We start from the raw sequence: 15,763 nt of genomic DNA, 5'->3' as shown, positions 1-15,763 counted from the left end.
GATTTGTTCGTGACAAATGTGGTTGACTATGTTGCTGTGAAATGATACCTAGATGATGTTGAAAACTTAATCCCAAATCTGTAGAATAATAAGTATAAATCTACTGAATCTTCCAATATGTAATTTTAGTCTCACAAAAGTTTGCATAAATCCTTGACCTTTTATTTGTTTATCAAACCAGTAACTAAGATAATAATAAAAAAAAAAAAGGGTTAATTATGCACTTCAATTTGACATTTTTAGCTTGATTTACTCATCATAATCCCAGTTACTCTACATTTGGGAGTACCCTTTTGCTAGTGTAGTTATAGAAATTAATGAAATTTATGGGTTAACTAATCTACATCAATGATATTTAGTTTATGAAGCAGGAAGATGTGGGTTTGTCAACTGGCTTATTCTGTAGGTGACAAAATACATTGAAGTGCATTTTTTAGGTGTTGAAGGCTTGAAGCCTTTGATATCATCATTGGGGTTTGTTGTTTGGTGGTTTGTAGTTCGAAGGTAAAATACTTACAGAGAAAGTCATTAGATTACTCGCCATAGATGCAAAAGTTTTTTGATGTAAGGGTATTCTATCACTCAAAGAAAGGAAGTAAATACTGCTTTTACACAGCAACCACTTTTTAGTTGTGATCAAGCTGCATTTCCTTTTGACATTAGTAGGATAATTGCAAACTTTTATTTTATTTTATTTTTTATTTTTTTGTAAGCACTAATCGTCACCATTTTTCATCTTATTTATACTTCATTTGTGCTGCAAGTAGAAGTGCGATGGAAAAGGCTATAGTAAGACTAGCACTTTTATTATATAGAAGTGAAACTATATGATCACTTCAATGATTTCTTTTGAGTGGATTTTTAGGTGTCAACTCTTGTAGTGCAGCGCTTATAGACCTGATAACTTAAAAAAAAAAAGACTGTAATTAAATTAAATTCTGACTTTAATGTGAACAGAAACTTGGAGGCAATCGTAAACAAACAAAATATAAATATAAAAAGACCATCCATAAACTTTATTACTTTATGATAATGTTTGATCAGCATGCACAAGCAGGGAGAGTAATCAAAACAAAAACCACTTAATTATACATAATACTAAAAACCGAAACAGAAGAGAGAGAGAGAGAAGGTAAGCAAACTAGATTGATGAAAATAGAAAGGAAGCAGGGAATGCAAGATATCTCTTAAATGCTGCCTCACTGTTTCATGGGATTCTTCTTCAATGTATCTATGAACCTTTGACCATTAATGACATCATTGTTTGAGAAGTAATCCAGAAAATCTTTGAAGCTGAATTCCTTATAAAACGCTGGATGCTCTAAGTCCACAAGTTTCTCTGCCGGCCCCATTTTTTTGTCCATAGCAAAACTGTGAAGACTTGCTATTGAAAACCGCTTTTTCTCCGAACTAACAGTTGCCCGATGAATGACACTCTTGTATTGACCGTTGCTCATTACTTCCAGTTGGTCTCCAAACTGTACTATAAGACCTTCTTCAACAGCGGGAACTGAGAGCCAGTTCTTGTTGTGGTCCATGACTTGAAGGCCTGGACAGCTTTGAAGTAAAATGGTTAGGGAGCCATAGTCTGAGTGAGGTGGAATGCCTAACGTAAGCTTTGGTTGAGGACATGCTGGATAGCAGTTCACAGCAAGGACTTGTGTGCCATTCTCAACATCGTCTTGTAAGTAGTTAGGGTTTAGCCCTAAGCTTTCTAGGATAACTTCCGTGAGTTGCTTTTGTAGCACTTGAACAGCTTCCGCATAGTTGCCCATCTTTTCCCTGTCAAGTAAAAAAAAGTTGTTTTATATGTTTGTATGGCTTGGATCATTTTGCTGAAGTTATTGATGTTTAATGTTTCTGAATTTCTACAAATAATTGTCTTGTTTGCACCTTAAAGATTGCATATCTGCTCTCAATTTAAGAATCTCCATAAAAGCTTTGATTTGAAGTACCCTAGGGTAAGTAGTGACTCAAAATAATGGCATAGGTTTAAAGGCTACTTACCTGTAGCTTGGAGGGTTCGATGGCCATAGATGGATCCAATTGGAAATTGGATGGGAGTAATGTTTGATGAAGTCCCTCCAAAAGTGAATTTCATCCTTATCATGATTTAAACTTGTCCCATACCTAACTGGATCGTGAACATTAGCTGATGCATGAAGCATTTTCTCCTCAAGGGGCAAGTTAAAGAACTCGGTTGCAGCATCTAGGGAATCTTTCATGACTGATGGGGGAATTCCATGATTAATCACCTGAAAGTATCATTTTTTCACAAAAGCTTGACATATTAATATCAAAATAAGGAAAACATGATCATAACAATTAAAATGCATGCATGCATTGAAATCTACGTAAAAAACGCTATATTCTGTAGCATAACAAAATTTCCTTATTTGAATTAGTGAACAAAAGAATATCATTACACCTAAAATAAAGCCAAGTTAATGATATTAGTACAGCAACAGTTGGACTTAGTCCAATGGTTGCCTTGCTTCCAATTCAAAACTTATCAAAAAAAGTTAATGATATTAGTACAACCTTATATACTTATAGAACATTATTATTGAAAGATATGGACATATCTTGGTCATGTGCATGGTATTGTTCCTACAAGGTCATGGATTATATATATACCTGAAAGAACCCTATCTCCTTACTAGCAATCCGAATCTCATCCATCGTTTGAGATCGAAGAGAAGGATGCTGTAAAGAGGAAAGGTCTATGATAGGAAGGTTGGTAGACGGGTTCTTAATATGGTCGGGGTTTGGGCGTTGTGAGGAAGGAAGAATATAGCGTTGAGGCACATGAGGTACCCCCAATTGGGTAAGGGTCATTACACTTGTAAATGAAGTAGCACCTTCCATTCTCTCACTATCTCTCTCTCTCTCTCTCTCTCTTGCTTTTTCTTCTTTGGAATGAACTGGTTGAAATAGAGGGGTCCTCTATTTATAAGCCAGAGTAGGAACTAATGAAATGGCATTAGACCCACCTTGCTTGGCAGTACAGTTACAATGGATCTCTTGATTGAGATAGTGATTGTAAGCAGGTTTGTTGTTCGTAAATATGATAAAGTGTGCGCTGTTCCATGGACTTTTTCAGCCGCATGATGAAAGAACTTCGATCAAAGTGAGACCTGATATGCGGAGATTCAGGAGCCTGGTGTCTGGACTTATATGGGACAAGTGTATAGGTCTCTAAAGATGGAGGTGATTTGCACGCGCCAAAATGCATGGGATCATGACCATTGATCAAGTTCTCACGTCAGACATAGGAGATATATATGAGAGAATTTTGTCTTGATATTTTGGAGTGTTTGTCATATAATACAACGATACGGTTAGCATTGAATTGGTGCACTTGTTTGATTCTGGGGGACACCGAAGCACTGTAAATGGCCTACGACTTCATTTTTCATTTTTTAATCATATACATTTTCTATATTAATACCTTCTACTCTAATATTTCATGTATAGATCATGTATCAATCTCTTTGGATTTTTTCATATGTACGTACGGCATATGTAAATCTTTAAGCAACTGTTTAGTGCAGTCCATATTCCATAACTCTTATGGACACGGTTTATTTTTTTAATTGAGAAGTGCTACAATTACAAAGAGATTTTATAAAAGTAAACTTATAAACTAACACGTTTCATATGAAACTTTAGACATACTTTACAATATAAATATCTTTACAATTTAACATACCACATCAAATCATGCATGATAGTTTGTGAATTTACTTTTGTGACATCTTTGTGGCTAAAGCATGGCTCTAAATTTCGTTTGCATTCAAAATTCATCTCAACTCATCTTATCTCATCATTACAACTTTATCAAATTTTCACATAAAATATAATAAACAATTCAATTTTTTTAAATTTCAAAATAATTTTATCAAATTTTCAGATAAAATATAATAAATAATTCAATTTTTATTCTACTATTCGCAAATCATCTCAATCCATCTTAACTCATTTTTAAATTCAAATCACTCCTAATCATCTTTAAAGAACATAGATTTTTTAGATTTTCAAGACACATGAAAATTCAATAAATTACGTTGGAGAAAGTTACTCTAGTCTAATTTGGAGGAAATATTTGTCTTCTTTATCATTTTTTTTTTCCCACCGATTCGAGGATGTTACGGATGGGGAATTTATGTTTCGTTTATTTTTAGAGATGAGATGAAATGAATTGAGATTAAAGTTAAAAAGTTGAATAAAATATTGTTAGAATATATTTTTTAATATTATTTTTATTTTAAGATTTGAAAAATTAGTTGAATTGTTTATTTTATTTTATGTGAAAATTTAAAAAAATTATAATAATGAGATGAAAGGTTTTCAAAATTTTTAAAGTTTTGAATTTTAATTCAATGTATTGAATCTTGATTGAGAGAGTATGGGCAAAGTGTGAGAGTTTTGAAAAGGTCAGGAACCACCCAAACTGAGCCAGTGGTTTTCTCGTTATGAAAACATCGATATCCATGAATTACATCTGCATAAAAGGCGACTAGGCCGCCACATTGCGACCATTGAAAAGGTTGTCTATGTCGCATTCCGGTTATTGGTCCAAGTCCATTAACAATCCCAATCCCGGGTGTGTTCCAAACATAGATTCATGTCCCCATGGCAAGAAATAATGAGGCCAGCCATTCCGGAAGGAAACCAACCACCCAAGTCCTTTGGACTGTTATGTGAAACCAGCTTTATACTGATTTTCTGCACATTAACTAGAATTCTCGATACTCTAGCTAATCGGTTTCTTTCAAACTTTACTGCCATTATGAAATACTTGGAATGGAGATCGATGGCCATGCGATCTACATTAATTATAAATTATACCAGGTTGATGTTGTGAAATACTATACAAAGCACACACATTAACGATGGCAAATAAAGTAAAAGCAACACAATCAAGAACACGACACACAATATACGTGGTTCGACAAATTACCTACGTCCACGTGAGCTGCATATGATTTTTATTTCTTGAAGAATCACAGTACAATAGTGTAGGACGGCTACTGTTCACTCTGATACAGTACAAGTCAAAATCATAAACAATTTATATGTTATGCGGCGGAAATCCTAAACTCAGCAGAATTAGTGATGTTCGCCCGAGCGGCGTGTCGAGCCCGCATTGAGCGAACCTGTTTCCCGCAATCGCTCAAGCCATGTGTCAAGCGACTCCTCAAGCGAAGCTCTTTGACTTCCCTCCGCTCGAGCTGAGTGTCGAGCGGTTATCGAGCGAAGCTCTCTGACTTGCTTTTGCTCGAGCGATCTGTCGAGCTCTCTTCGAGCGAAGCTCTCTGACTTGTATTCACTCGAGCGGCTAGACGCTCCGCTCGAGCAGCGTGAACCAGACTCCAAATACTCAACAATTCTCCCACTTGGAGACTGGTACACCCACATTGTCGCCCTCTGCCTCAAACATGATATCCTCCACCTCTGCAACTCACAGCTCATGTCTTCATGCTAGAAGACCAACTGAAGTCAAGCCCGACTTCAGTCTTCCACATACATCGCCCTTAGAGCGACTCACAACTCCCACTGCACTAGGAGTATCCGGTTTCGAACCGATCTTGACAACCTTAGCCAACTTTCCCAGACTTTCATGAGAAACGACAAAACTAACTCCCTTTGGCTTCCTCACATGTTTTGCGCGATCAAATCTGTCTTTTTGCACTCTTGTATTTCCCTGCACATCACTGGATCCTGATGTCAAATACAAAGAATTAGATCTTTTACCATGCGCTAGGACCAACGCACCTTTAGTAATCTTCCAAGCTCATCCAGAGAATGCTACTACAAAATTGCAGTCATCAAGTTGTCCTATAGAGATCAGGTTTTTCTTCAGATTTGGAACATGTTTGACTTGCTGTAAAGTCTATACGCTCTTGTTTGGAAGTGTGATATGCACATCACCCACTCCCATTACATCCAATGTATCTCCATCAGCAATATACATCTTCTCAAAATCACCAGAAACATAATTCTGTATGATTTCTCGATGTGAAGTGCTATTGAACAAAGACCCTGAATCCAACACCCAATTATCAATCGGACTGTGCACTGCAAGAAGTAAGGCATCATGAATTTCTTCTGCCACTACATTCACAGCATCATCATCAGAACTTTCTTGATTACTGCAGTTTTTCTTGATGTGGCCCGGCTTGCCACAACTCCAGCACGTGATCTGCTGCCCAGATCTCATCTTGCTATTTCCCCTGCTCTTGGAGCTTGACCTGTCATGTCCTCTGCCCCTATTGTCAACAATTAGGGCAGATCCTGAACCTGAGGACTCACCTAAGTCTCTCCTACGTACCTCTTCAGCAAGCACCATGTCACGTATATCATCTTAGTTCAGTTTTGCCTTACCAGCAGAACTACTCACAGCCATCCTCATAGACTCCCAACTATTTGGCAACGATGCCAACAGAATCAATGCTCTGATCTCATCACCAAACTCAATCTCTACAGAAGACAGTTGATTTGTGATCGTATTGAATTCATTCAAGTGTTGGGCTACAGACATACCTTCAGACATCTTCAGATTGAACAATTTATTCATCAAGTGCACCTTATTATTCGTAGACGGCTTTTTATACATACCTGACAAAGTCGCCATGAGATCCACCGTGGTTCTCTCCTTATTGACATTGTGTGCCACTGTTCTGGACAAGGTCAACCGAACAAGACCTGGAACCTGTCGATCTAACAGGGTCCACTCAGCATCATCCATGCTCTCTGGCTTCTTTCCCAACAATGGAAGGTGGAGCCTCTTCCCATAGAGAGAATCCTCAATCTGCATCTTCCAGTACCCAAAATCAGTGCCGTCAAAGTTCTCGATCCCAGGTGCGTTCACTTTATCTCCAGCCATCATTCTCTTTCAGATCCAACATTGGCGCTCTGATACCAGTTATTGTGAAATACTATGCAAAGCACACATACCAACGATGGCAAATAAAGTAAAAGCAACACAATCAAGAACACGACACACAATATACGTGGTTCAGCAAATTGCCTACGTCCATAAGAGCTGCAGAGGATTTTTATTTCTTGAGGAATCACAATACAATAGTGTAGGACGGCTACTGTTCACTCTGATACAGTACAAGTCAAAATCATAAACAATTTATATGTTATGCGGCGGAAACCCTAAACTCAGCAGAATTAGTGATGTTCGCTTGAGCGGCGTGTCGAGCCCGCATCGAGCGAACCTGTTTCCCGCAATCGCTCGAGCCATGTGTCGAGCTCTCTTCGAGCGAAGCTCTCTGACTTCCCTCCGCTCGAGCTGAGTGTCGAGCGGTTATCGAGCGAAGCTCTCTGACTTACTTTTGCTCGAGCGGTCTGTCGAGCTCTCTTCGAGCGAAGCTCTCTGACTTGTATTCGCTCGAGCGGCTAGATGCTCTGCTGAAGCGGCGTGAACCAGACTCCAAATACTCAACAGTGGAGGCATGGGCATAGACGGTGGAAGGATGGCTCCTGAGATGAGATTATGACATCCTAGCTCTGATCTGAAGACAGCTTTTGTAGTCATGAATGAAGAGAAGATTTTTATGATGATTTGCAGTGATGATATACAATCAAAATTATTGCTCACAAAATTGAGAGGACGTTCCGATCATGCACGTTGATCATTATCGTATTGATTTTCATTATTTCCACTGAATCAAATCAAGAGGAAGGCAAGCATCAGGTATGGTATATATGTTGAGGGTGTGGGGTATTAGTTGAGTGGTTACGTTATCTCGAGGGGAATTAGGATAATGAGTCGACCAAAATGAAGGATCAGATTCTGATTTAAGCCCTGTTTGGTTATACAAATTAGTTGAGATGAGATGAGATGAGATAGAAGTTAAAATTTGAATAAAATATTATTATAATATTATTTTTATTTTAAAATTTGAAAAAATTAGTAAATTGTATGCGAATCCAAACATTGATTTACATGTGAAGGCGTTAAATGATCATAGTAATTTGTAAATCCAAAAATGTATCTTGGAATGGACAATGGAGGAAAGACAAAGTTAAAGCTTTTGATTCTTGAGAAACGAGCAGAAACTCAAGACAATGTGTATGTTGCCTCTTAATGTGAACTCTTTCTGCCCAATTACCTCTCAATCTGCAAAATCCTAATTAGGCTAAGCTTTCGGTTCAAGGCAAAGGTTTAGGACTGAAGTTTCTGCATGCGGGGCCAGATTTGGGCCAACTTAGCGAGACAAGTTGATCTATACGCTGCACACTAGCTAGCTATTAACTGTGGTATTTAATCACAGGAAATGGTAAGATTGTAGTGGTTGATCCGACAAACTTTCCTGTAAATACTAATTAGCAGTTAGGAACAGGTAGAGATTTCATGGCATGGCTATATATATATACTTACAAAGAGATAATATACCTTCTGCATGTGCACGATGCTGGAAGAAACCTGCTAAATGATTAAAGGACGTCGTTCATCATCTTAGCCTGTCCAGATGATTGAATGCTAGCTTTAAGCAGACATTTCAAGATAAAAGAGCCATGCAAACTGTTTATACTTTTCCTGAAACTCTTGTCCCCGGTCACTCTTCAGGATTATACATGTAGATCATCATCACATAGTGATATGAGTTAGGGCTCATCCGGCTGATATTTGTTCAAATATTGGTATAAAATGGAAAGCACAAATCTGAGAAACTGCTTTTGGTTTTATATTAGTTAGTGATTAAGTGAGATGCCGCAAGGGTTGGTATGCATTGACCTTATTTTTGTTTAAGAACCCATATGCATGCATACAGAGATCAACTCTTCTTGGCTGGTGCTCAACTACTTTGACATCCCAACCAACCCCCGTGACAATATATGGCCAATACATATAATCTTTGCTTCTAGTAGTAGGTGATAGTAATATGTATAAACAAATGAGCTGGCTATATAAAATCATTTGTGGACGTTGCTCAAGTCTTTTTTAACTTAGTTTTTAGTTTGAATATTGGGTAATTAACATGCCCCTCAAAAGATGAAGAAATTCATAAGCCTAACTCATCTCATAAAACCGGTTCTACAAGAGATGATTGCTCATTCTTTATAAATATGCCCAAGATCTTGTCCACAAGCAATGTGAGATTATTCCTCAACAAAAGATATCTCTCCAAAACAGACATATTGGAAAATGTATTGGTCAGAGGAGAAGATGCATTCATATTATAAAACTTGTACATAAATGTGATTTATCGAGGAAAAGATGAAGCAGAAGAAGGATTACAAATAAGCTTGCAAATAGATTTATTCAATCGAAATGGATTTGAATATAATCCGATCAAGGGAAAAGCTCAAAATAGATTTGGAAATAACCTGAGGCTAAACTAATATTTGCATGTAATGGAAAATTTCCCAATTTAAAACATTGATTGTTAGCTTTTGTTTGTCCCGGAAGCATTGAATCTTGACACAAAAACTGATATTTTTCACCAAATTTTGCTTGTGAAAATTAAAATCCATGAAACCAAATGATTCCAGAAGAGAAGTCCCGGTAGATCAGATAGTACTCCTTAGTCCTCATCGTTTTCTTTGTCCTAACTAATACGATTTTCAATATGTGAGGATAAGGATGGGTGAGATTCTGCTAACTAATCTTTCTATCAAGATGCTGCTGATCTATATAAAGATTAGGTGGAAATCATCATAAAAGAATATCAGAAAATAAAGGTGCGCTGAAAGCCATGATGTATTGTATTGAAAGCTATCTGAGTAGCTAGTAAGCAGCTCTGCCACGGCACCATCAGTTTCTACTTATATTCCCTTCAACTCAATGAGCTTGCTTGATTGTGTTGACATGGCTAGCTTAGTTATATTTTAAGGTAGAAACTCCTTTTTTTTTATTAAATTTGTCCTACTCCCATAAGCTTTTAGCGAGCTACTAGAGAGAGAGACAGAGAGAGAGAGAGGGGGACAAAAGTCTGAATGCATTAGGTAGACAGGGAAAGAGAACCACCTAAACTAAACCAAATACCAACTCCATTATAATCATGCATGGTTCTAGTTCCAGACAAGATGAGTTAGTAACACAACTAATACGGGTGTTTGGCGGCGACTTTTCAATTCCTTTGTATTTGTAATAACATTGTAACATAAGTGTGTATTCGTTTAAGTGTCTATATAACATATGATCTGCTATAAAGCCCTCTGACACTCTTGCCACCCCTTAAGTACTTTTAGGCACAGATAAAATTAAGAGTTTCGAGACATGGCCATGCCAATTATTACTCTCCTCAGTCTCGTGCTGGCCGCACCGGCGGTGGTCTATGGAGCACAGCACGTTGTTGGTGGCAGCGCCGGTTGGAGTCAGACAGCTGATTACAGCACCTGGGCTGCCAGTGAAACATTTACAGTTGGTGACACTCTTGGTATGTTATTTCCTAGCTCATCCTCGGCTGAGATTCAGAAAATTTGTATTACTATTGAATTATTTGAATTCTTCTGGTGTTCCTGCTCTTGTTGGCTTTCTTTGACCAAATTTAAATTACATATATACAGAAATAACTTTTATCTCTATGTATATGTTTATATTAGTCGAGATAAAATAGAACAACAAAAAATATCTAAATTCTTGTTTCCAAATTCTCGGAAGGTTTTGATTTCCTAGTTTATGCAGACCAGTTCACCATCATTTTCTGTTGATTCCAAATCAAATTGGCGCGCGACTCATCTTTTACCAAACAGCAGGACAGTCAGAAGATATAAAACTTCTGGCAGGTTTGGAGGATTGGAATGAAACATAAAATTCTCATCTCGTCTTATCTTATCATTATATTTTTTTTAAATCTCTATATAAAATATAATAAACAATTCAATTTTTTTCAAATTTTAATTCAAAGTTTTCAAATTTTAAAATAATAATAATATTAAAATATAATATTTTAAACTTTCTGACAAAACATAAAATTTACATCTCACGATTCAAGCCCACAGAACCCAACAAAAACAAACCGCTACAGAACTTACAACCGGATTTAAACCTTTTTAGACCCTATAACCTTTAGATCTAGGCAAGGCTTGACACAGAACTAATCCAAGTTTTGTTTGGACAGGACCGTACAATATTTACTATATTCCAGTTAGACATATCATGACTTCTGATATAAAGTTGTAGTTCCTTTTTCTGGCTCAACTTGGTGTAATGTTTCAAAGTTTGAATAAAATTTTCTTTGGCACATATATATATAATTCATCGAAGTTGTTACTCTTCAAAACAGTGTTCAACTACGACAGCACCCACAAAGTGGATGAAGTAAGTCAAAGTGACTACACCAGCTGCAACTCTGGCAATGCCATTGCATCCCACCAAGGCGGAAGCACAACAATCAACCTATCCTCGACAGGCTCAAAGTACTTCATATGCCCCTCAAGCGGTCACTGCTCTACGGGCATGAAGCTAGCAGTCAATGTGGTGGCAACTAGCACCACCCCATCACCTCCCTCCGGCTCAACTACTCCCTCAGACAGCACTCCACCCTCCACCACCGTTTCGCCTCCTCCTCCTCCTCCTCCTAGTGGAGCCACAATTATTTCTTATACCATGAACAATGTGATGTTTGTGTCTTTGCTCGTGTCAGCAACCATGTTTGCATTCATGGGCTAGCTAGCTAGCTAGGCGAGAGGCAGTGCTATTTTATTTCTTTAGTGTTCCTGTTGGTTTGTTGAATTGCTGTCGATATAATGTTATGAGTGAATAATTTCATGTACTTTTCTAATATGTTATCTCACTTGAAATTCACTAATTATCGAGTAGCATTTAGACAAAGGAAACTGAGTGAGGTAAGAGGAGGATTTGAGATGGATGATTGATGTCATTGAGCCAAAGGTCATCGGCACATAATTTAATTTAATTAGTACAAAATCAAGAATAATTATTAGGTATATTCAGAACATGAACACGGTAATTTTTTAATACCATTTATTACAAATTAATAATTTTAATAATATATCATAATATATAATAAATAAATTTATTTATTTAACAGTCCCACATCAAACATATCATTAATATAAAAATTTGCTACATAAATTTACATAATATATATATTAGTTCTTTGAATTTTATATGAATATAATGGGCCTTTACGCACCAAGTTTGTAAATAGTATTACTGCTCAGGACAACCAAAATCCAGAAAAAGTTCACACCTTCTAATTAGAATGAGTCGTGATTGGGGCCCATAACGTAGAAGCCCAAACAAGAACGAAGGAAAGAGCTCGAGGAACTTGGGAAGGTCTGTGAGAAGTGCCCACTGGAATTGGGATTCTCATCGCAGATGGAGAGGGAGAGAAGTTGGGAATGGCGGGAGAGATGGAGGAGTTCTACGTGAGGTACTACGTGGGGTACAAGGGTAAGTCCGGACACGAGTTCCTTGAGTTCGAGTGCCGCTCCAATGGTATGCTCCGCTACGCCGACAACTCCAACTACAAGAACGACACCATGATCCGCAAGCAGGTCTACGTCACCTCCGCTGCCCTCAAGGAGTGCCGCCGCATCATCCTCGAGAGCGAGGTTCCTGCAACTCTCTTCCGTTTTCCATTTTTTTGTCAATTATGGGGTTTTAATGTCTTATGGACGGAGGTGATTTGATCAGATGTTTCGCTTTAGGTTTCATTGTTGGATCTTTTATTTGTGATTTTATGGGGCTCTCTGGTTTAATTTTTGTTAGTTTCTGCTCCTGGATTTCCTGTTTAGTTGCTGAAAAAACGGAGGAACTCTTTTAGCAGAAGTGAGACGAAATGATTTTTTTATGTTCTGTCGTCAGGTTTTTTTTCATTCCGGTTCTAGAGGATCTCTTTTATACTTACTCTTTCTAGCGGCTTATGTTTGTTTGTAGAACTTTTTATAGCTTTAGTGGGGTTTAGGGTTTCTGTTGTCTATTTATTTTGATTATTTTCGTATTTTTTTTCTCTTTGATTCCTGAGAAACAGTTACACGGTTACTCATTTTCTATTCATTACTCTTCCATGTGTGTCAGTTGCAGACACCCGTGTCAAATAATGGGACAAAATGCTTAGATCTGTAAGGATATTCAATGTGGTTCTCCACCCCTAAATGAAAGTGCAATCTGTTTGCTGAGTTTTTTTTTTCCTTTTATGATTTGTCACATGTTTGGTGAATGCGATTAAACTTAAGGTTTTATGGCCTTTTGCCAGTTTATGTATGATTTCGGGGTTTTCTGATGGGTCATGGTGTTAAGTTTTAATAAATCAAAGGGGGGGGGGGGGGGGGGGGGGGGGGGGGAGAAGGGGGGGGCAAGGGACTTGATAAAGATTTACTTGTTTACACTTGTCGAATTTACAACCAGGTTCAAGAGGCAAGAAACTATTGTTGAGCTTTACAACTGCTAGCATATGATATATGAGGATTTTAACCTCTACGTTGTTTTTTTGAAATCTGATTGAGTTAAAGCTTTTAGGCAAAGCTATTAATATGGTATGAGCATATTACTACTGTTAACATTTTGTTCTGTATGTTCTCGATGTGCGATACTTAGTTGTACTTGTATCTTGTTTTCTTCACCAATCTGATTGGTTGAGGGGTTAGTGAGTTAATCTGTAATTTTTTTTCCAGTTAGGTTTTCACTAATGCTTTATCATGGGGGTCTTATAAGCTGGTATGTGGGTGTTTTTGTTTAGATACTGAAGGAAGATGATAACCAATGGCCAGAACCAGACCGAATCGGAATTCAAGAGCTTGAGATTGTGATGGGGAATGAGCATATTTCTTTTACTACTTAGAAGATTGGTTCCCTCGATGATGTCCAGAGCAGTAATGACCCTGAAGGACTTTGCATATTCTATTACCTCATTCAGGTCTGCTTCTATGCACTGTAACGTCCCGACTTTTCATATGGTTGCCATTTTGGAAAGTGGTCGATTAGGAAACTTTCTCGTTTGGAAAGTTATATGCTCTATAGGAAGAACACTGAAAAGTACTGCAAAATAGAAAATAGATACAGGGACTTAAAAAATTAGGGTTATAACCATAATTTCCTTAGTTGATCACATGAGCCCAAATACTGGAATCTAACCATAATTTTTTGAATGCTTGAACTTATCCTCTATTTTCCCTTAATTTTCCATATCTATCATCGTTCTAGGCATTTTTAGGCTTAATAACCTCATTTTTCATATATAACATATAACTTTCCCAAGTGAGAGAGTTTTCTAATTGGGCACGTTCCATAAATCAAAACCTTTACTTTACCACTTATAGCTATGTTAATTGCTGGCATTACATGCACTTTCGTTTGATGTTTTATGGTGTACCTTTTTCATAATTTGTATTAGCAAGAGAGTATAATCTATGCCATTACAGGGCTTGAGGAGATTATTAAAATATTGAGCTTTACAAGCTCATAGTCTAGTCGAAGGGCATTTAACCAGTATGTTATATTGGGTAGAAAGGCAGCTTGGTGGCCCTTGTTATGAATGTTTTCATGTGGAGGTTTGGTTCCAAGTCAATGTGTCCTAACTACCATGGAGAATTATAGCAGCCATCCACCTTTTGGATTTCCTTTTTTTAATTGGGAGTTGTTCTACTACTCTCTTCTTTCTGCTGTTAGTTGAGATCCTGTCTTCCTTTGTTCTATAGGTCTCTCTGGATTTGCTGTTTTCTTATGAGTTTACATATTTTTGTTGTTGCTGTTTATCCACATTTGTGCCCCTTAGCTTGGTTCTTATTTTGTGGTTGCAGGATCTGAAGTGCTTTGTGTTCTCTCTAATTGCACTCCATTTCAAGATTAAGCCAATATAGGATGGATAACGAGTTCTTACTTCTTCTGTTTTCCCTTCTGTGATGTGTATTCAAATTAGTTTTTGCCATTGTTACAGTTCCATTTATTTTGGGTGCAGTCTCAGGCCATTTGACATGATTACTTTTATTCTTATTAGGCATGCGTATGGGGATAGTTAGATTTGGGAATGTGTGCGCACAGAGTGGAATTTTACAATATGTTACCTAAGCCTCTGGCTTTTGTAGTATATGATTACTTCCCATGTTATTGCACTTTTTTAAGTTGTGTGTGGGTGTGGGAAGGATAGTGGCTGCACCTACCCCCTAATGTTTAGGAAATGCATAGCTCCTTTGTTCAAGATTAATTATTGACTCTCAGCCTGGCCTGCATATGATTATTTAAGTCTAGATATCCAAGTTTTAACAATAGAAATTACATAATTATTTTCCCACATTACATAATGTAATAAAAATTTATGAACTTTTACTTCAAATGTAAAAAATTCAAAGTTTACATGACCATTTAAATCTAATATATTGCATCCTCTCTAACAATGTTTGATTGTCAAATGTCACAATGTTTGATTGTCAAATGTCACAGTCGTCTAATTTTGGTCATTAATGTTAGTATGTGGGAGGGGAACTGTAACCTTTTATTTTATTTTATTTTATTTTATTTTATTTTTGGTTAATAGAGCAACATCTTGAAACTCATGCAGTACAATCGGTCTGCTAGACAGCTAGAAGAAAAATTTTATTTATCATACACCACACGTTACATTTATTTTTTATTATTCTTATTAAACTTATTTAATTTTTCAACTCATCATTCATATATCACATATTTAGTAAGAAAAATAAAATAAAAAAGTGAGATGTGAAGTTTATAGAGATGATGTCTTTTTTGTAAGAGCATTCTCATTGGCTTAGCCAAATTAAAGAATGTCTAAAATTTAAATAACTTGTGTAAAAAAGACTCCACATTGGATTGGGCATC

General features: G+C 37.0%; 2 protein-coding genes and 1 pseudogene across 2 annotated transcripts; 2 read left to right on the top strand and 1 right to left on the bottom strand.

Moving 5' to 3' along the window:
- Nucleotides 1-740: 740 nt before the first annotated feature.
- LOC109016752 (flavanone 3-dioxygenase 3) lies at nucleotides 741-3,044 on the bottom strand. Its single transcript, XM_018999129.2, has 3 exons — nucleotides 2,638-3,044; nucleotides 2,008-2,255; nucleotides 741-1,782 (listed from the first exon to the last, which is right to left on the bottom strand). The coding sequence occupies exons 1-3, from the start codon at nucleotides 2,866-2,868 to the stop codon at nucleotides 1,200-1,202; spliced, it is 1,062 nt and encodes a 353-aa protein (XP_018854674.1). The 5' UTR covers nucleotides 2,869-3,044; the 3' UTR covers nucleotides 741-1,199.
- Nucleotides 3,045-9,959: 6,915 nt separating this feature from the next.
- On the top strand, nucleotides 9,960-11,735 carry LOC109016809 (stellacyanin-like). The gene is made up of 2 exons (XM_018999181.2): nucleotides 9,960-10,397; nucleotides 11,247-11,735. Exons 1-2 carry the CDS (start codon nucleotides 10,238-10,240, stop codon nucleotides 11,630-11,632), a joined length of 546 nt encoding a protein of 181 aa, XP_018854726.1. The 5' UTR covers nucleotides 9,960-10,237; the 3' UTR covers nucleotides 11,633-11,735.
- A 500-nt stretch (nucleotides 11,736-12,235) lies between these two features.
- Nucleotides 12,236-15,042, top strand: LOC109016821 (annotated as a pseudogene).
- Nucleotides 15,043-15,763: the final 721 nt, after the last annotated feature.

This window comes from Juglans regia, chromosome 14, assembly GCF_001411555.2.
Source record: "Juglans regia cultivar Chandler chromosome 14, Walnut 2.0, whole genome shotgun sequence".
In the NCBI taxonomy this organism is placed as follows: domain Eukaryota; kingdom Viridiplantae; phylum Streptophyta; class Magnoliopsida; order Fagales; family Juglandaceae; genus Juglans; species Juglans regia.
This window is presented reverse-complemented; position numbering and strand designations above follow the sequence as displayed.

What these genes read in the sequence shown, in the direction of transcription:
- LOC109016752 (XM_018999129.2), bottom strand. Translation starts at nt 2,868, where the DNA reads ATGGAAGGTGCTACTTCATTTACAAGTGTAATGACCCTTACCCAATTG. An exon ending in AGGAGATAGGGTTCTTTCAG is followed by an intron (nt 2,256 to 2,637) that starts GTATATATATAA and finishes TGATACTTTCAG; the next exon opens with GTGATTAATCATGGAATTCC. An exon ending in TCGAACCCTCCAAGCTACAG is followed by an intron (nt 1,783 to 2,007) that starts GTAAGTAGCCTT and finishes TTTACTTGACAG; the next exon opens with GGAAAAGATGGGCAACTATG.
- LOC109016809 (XM_018999181.2), top strand. Translation starts at nt 10,238, where the DNA reads ATGGCCATGCCAATTATTACTCTCCTCAGTCTCGTGCTGGCCGCACCG. An exon ending in TACAGTTGGTGACACTCTTG is followed by an intron (nt 10,398 to 11,246) that starts GTATGTTATTTC and finishes TCTTCAAAACAG; the next exon opens with TGTTCAACTACGACAGCACC.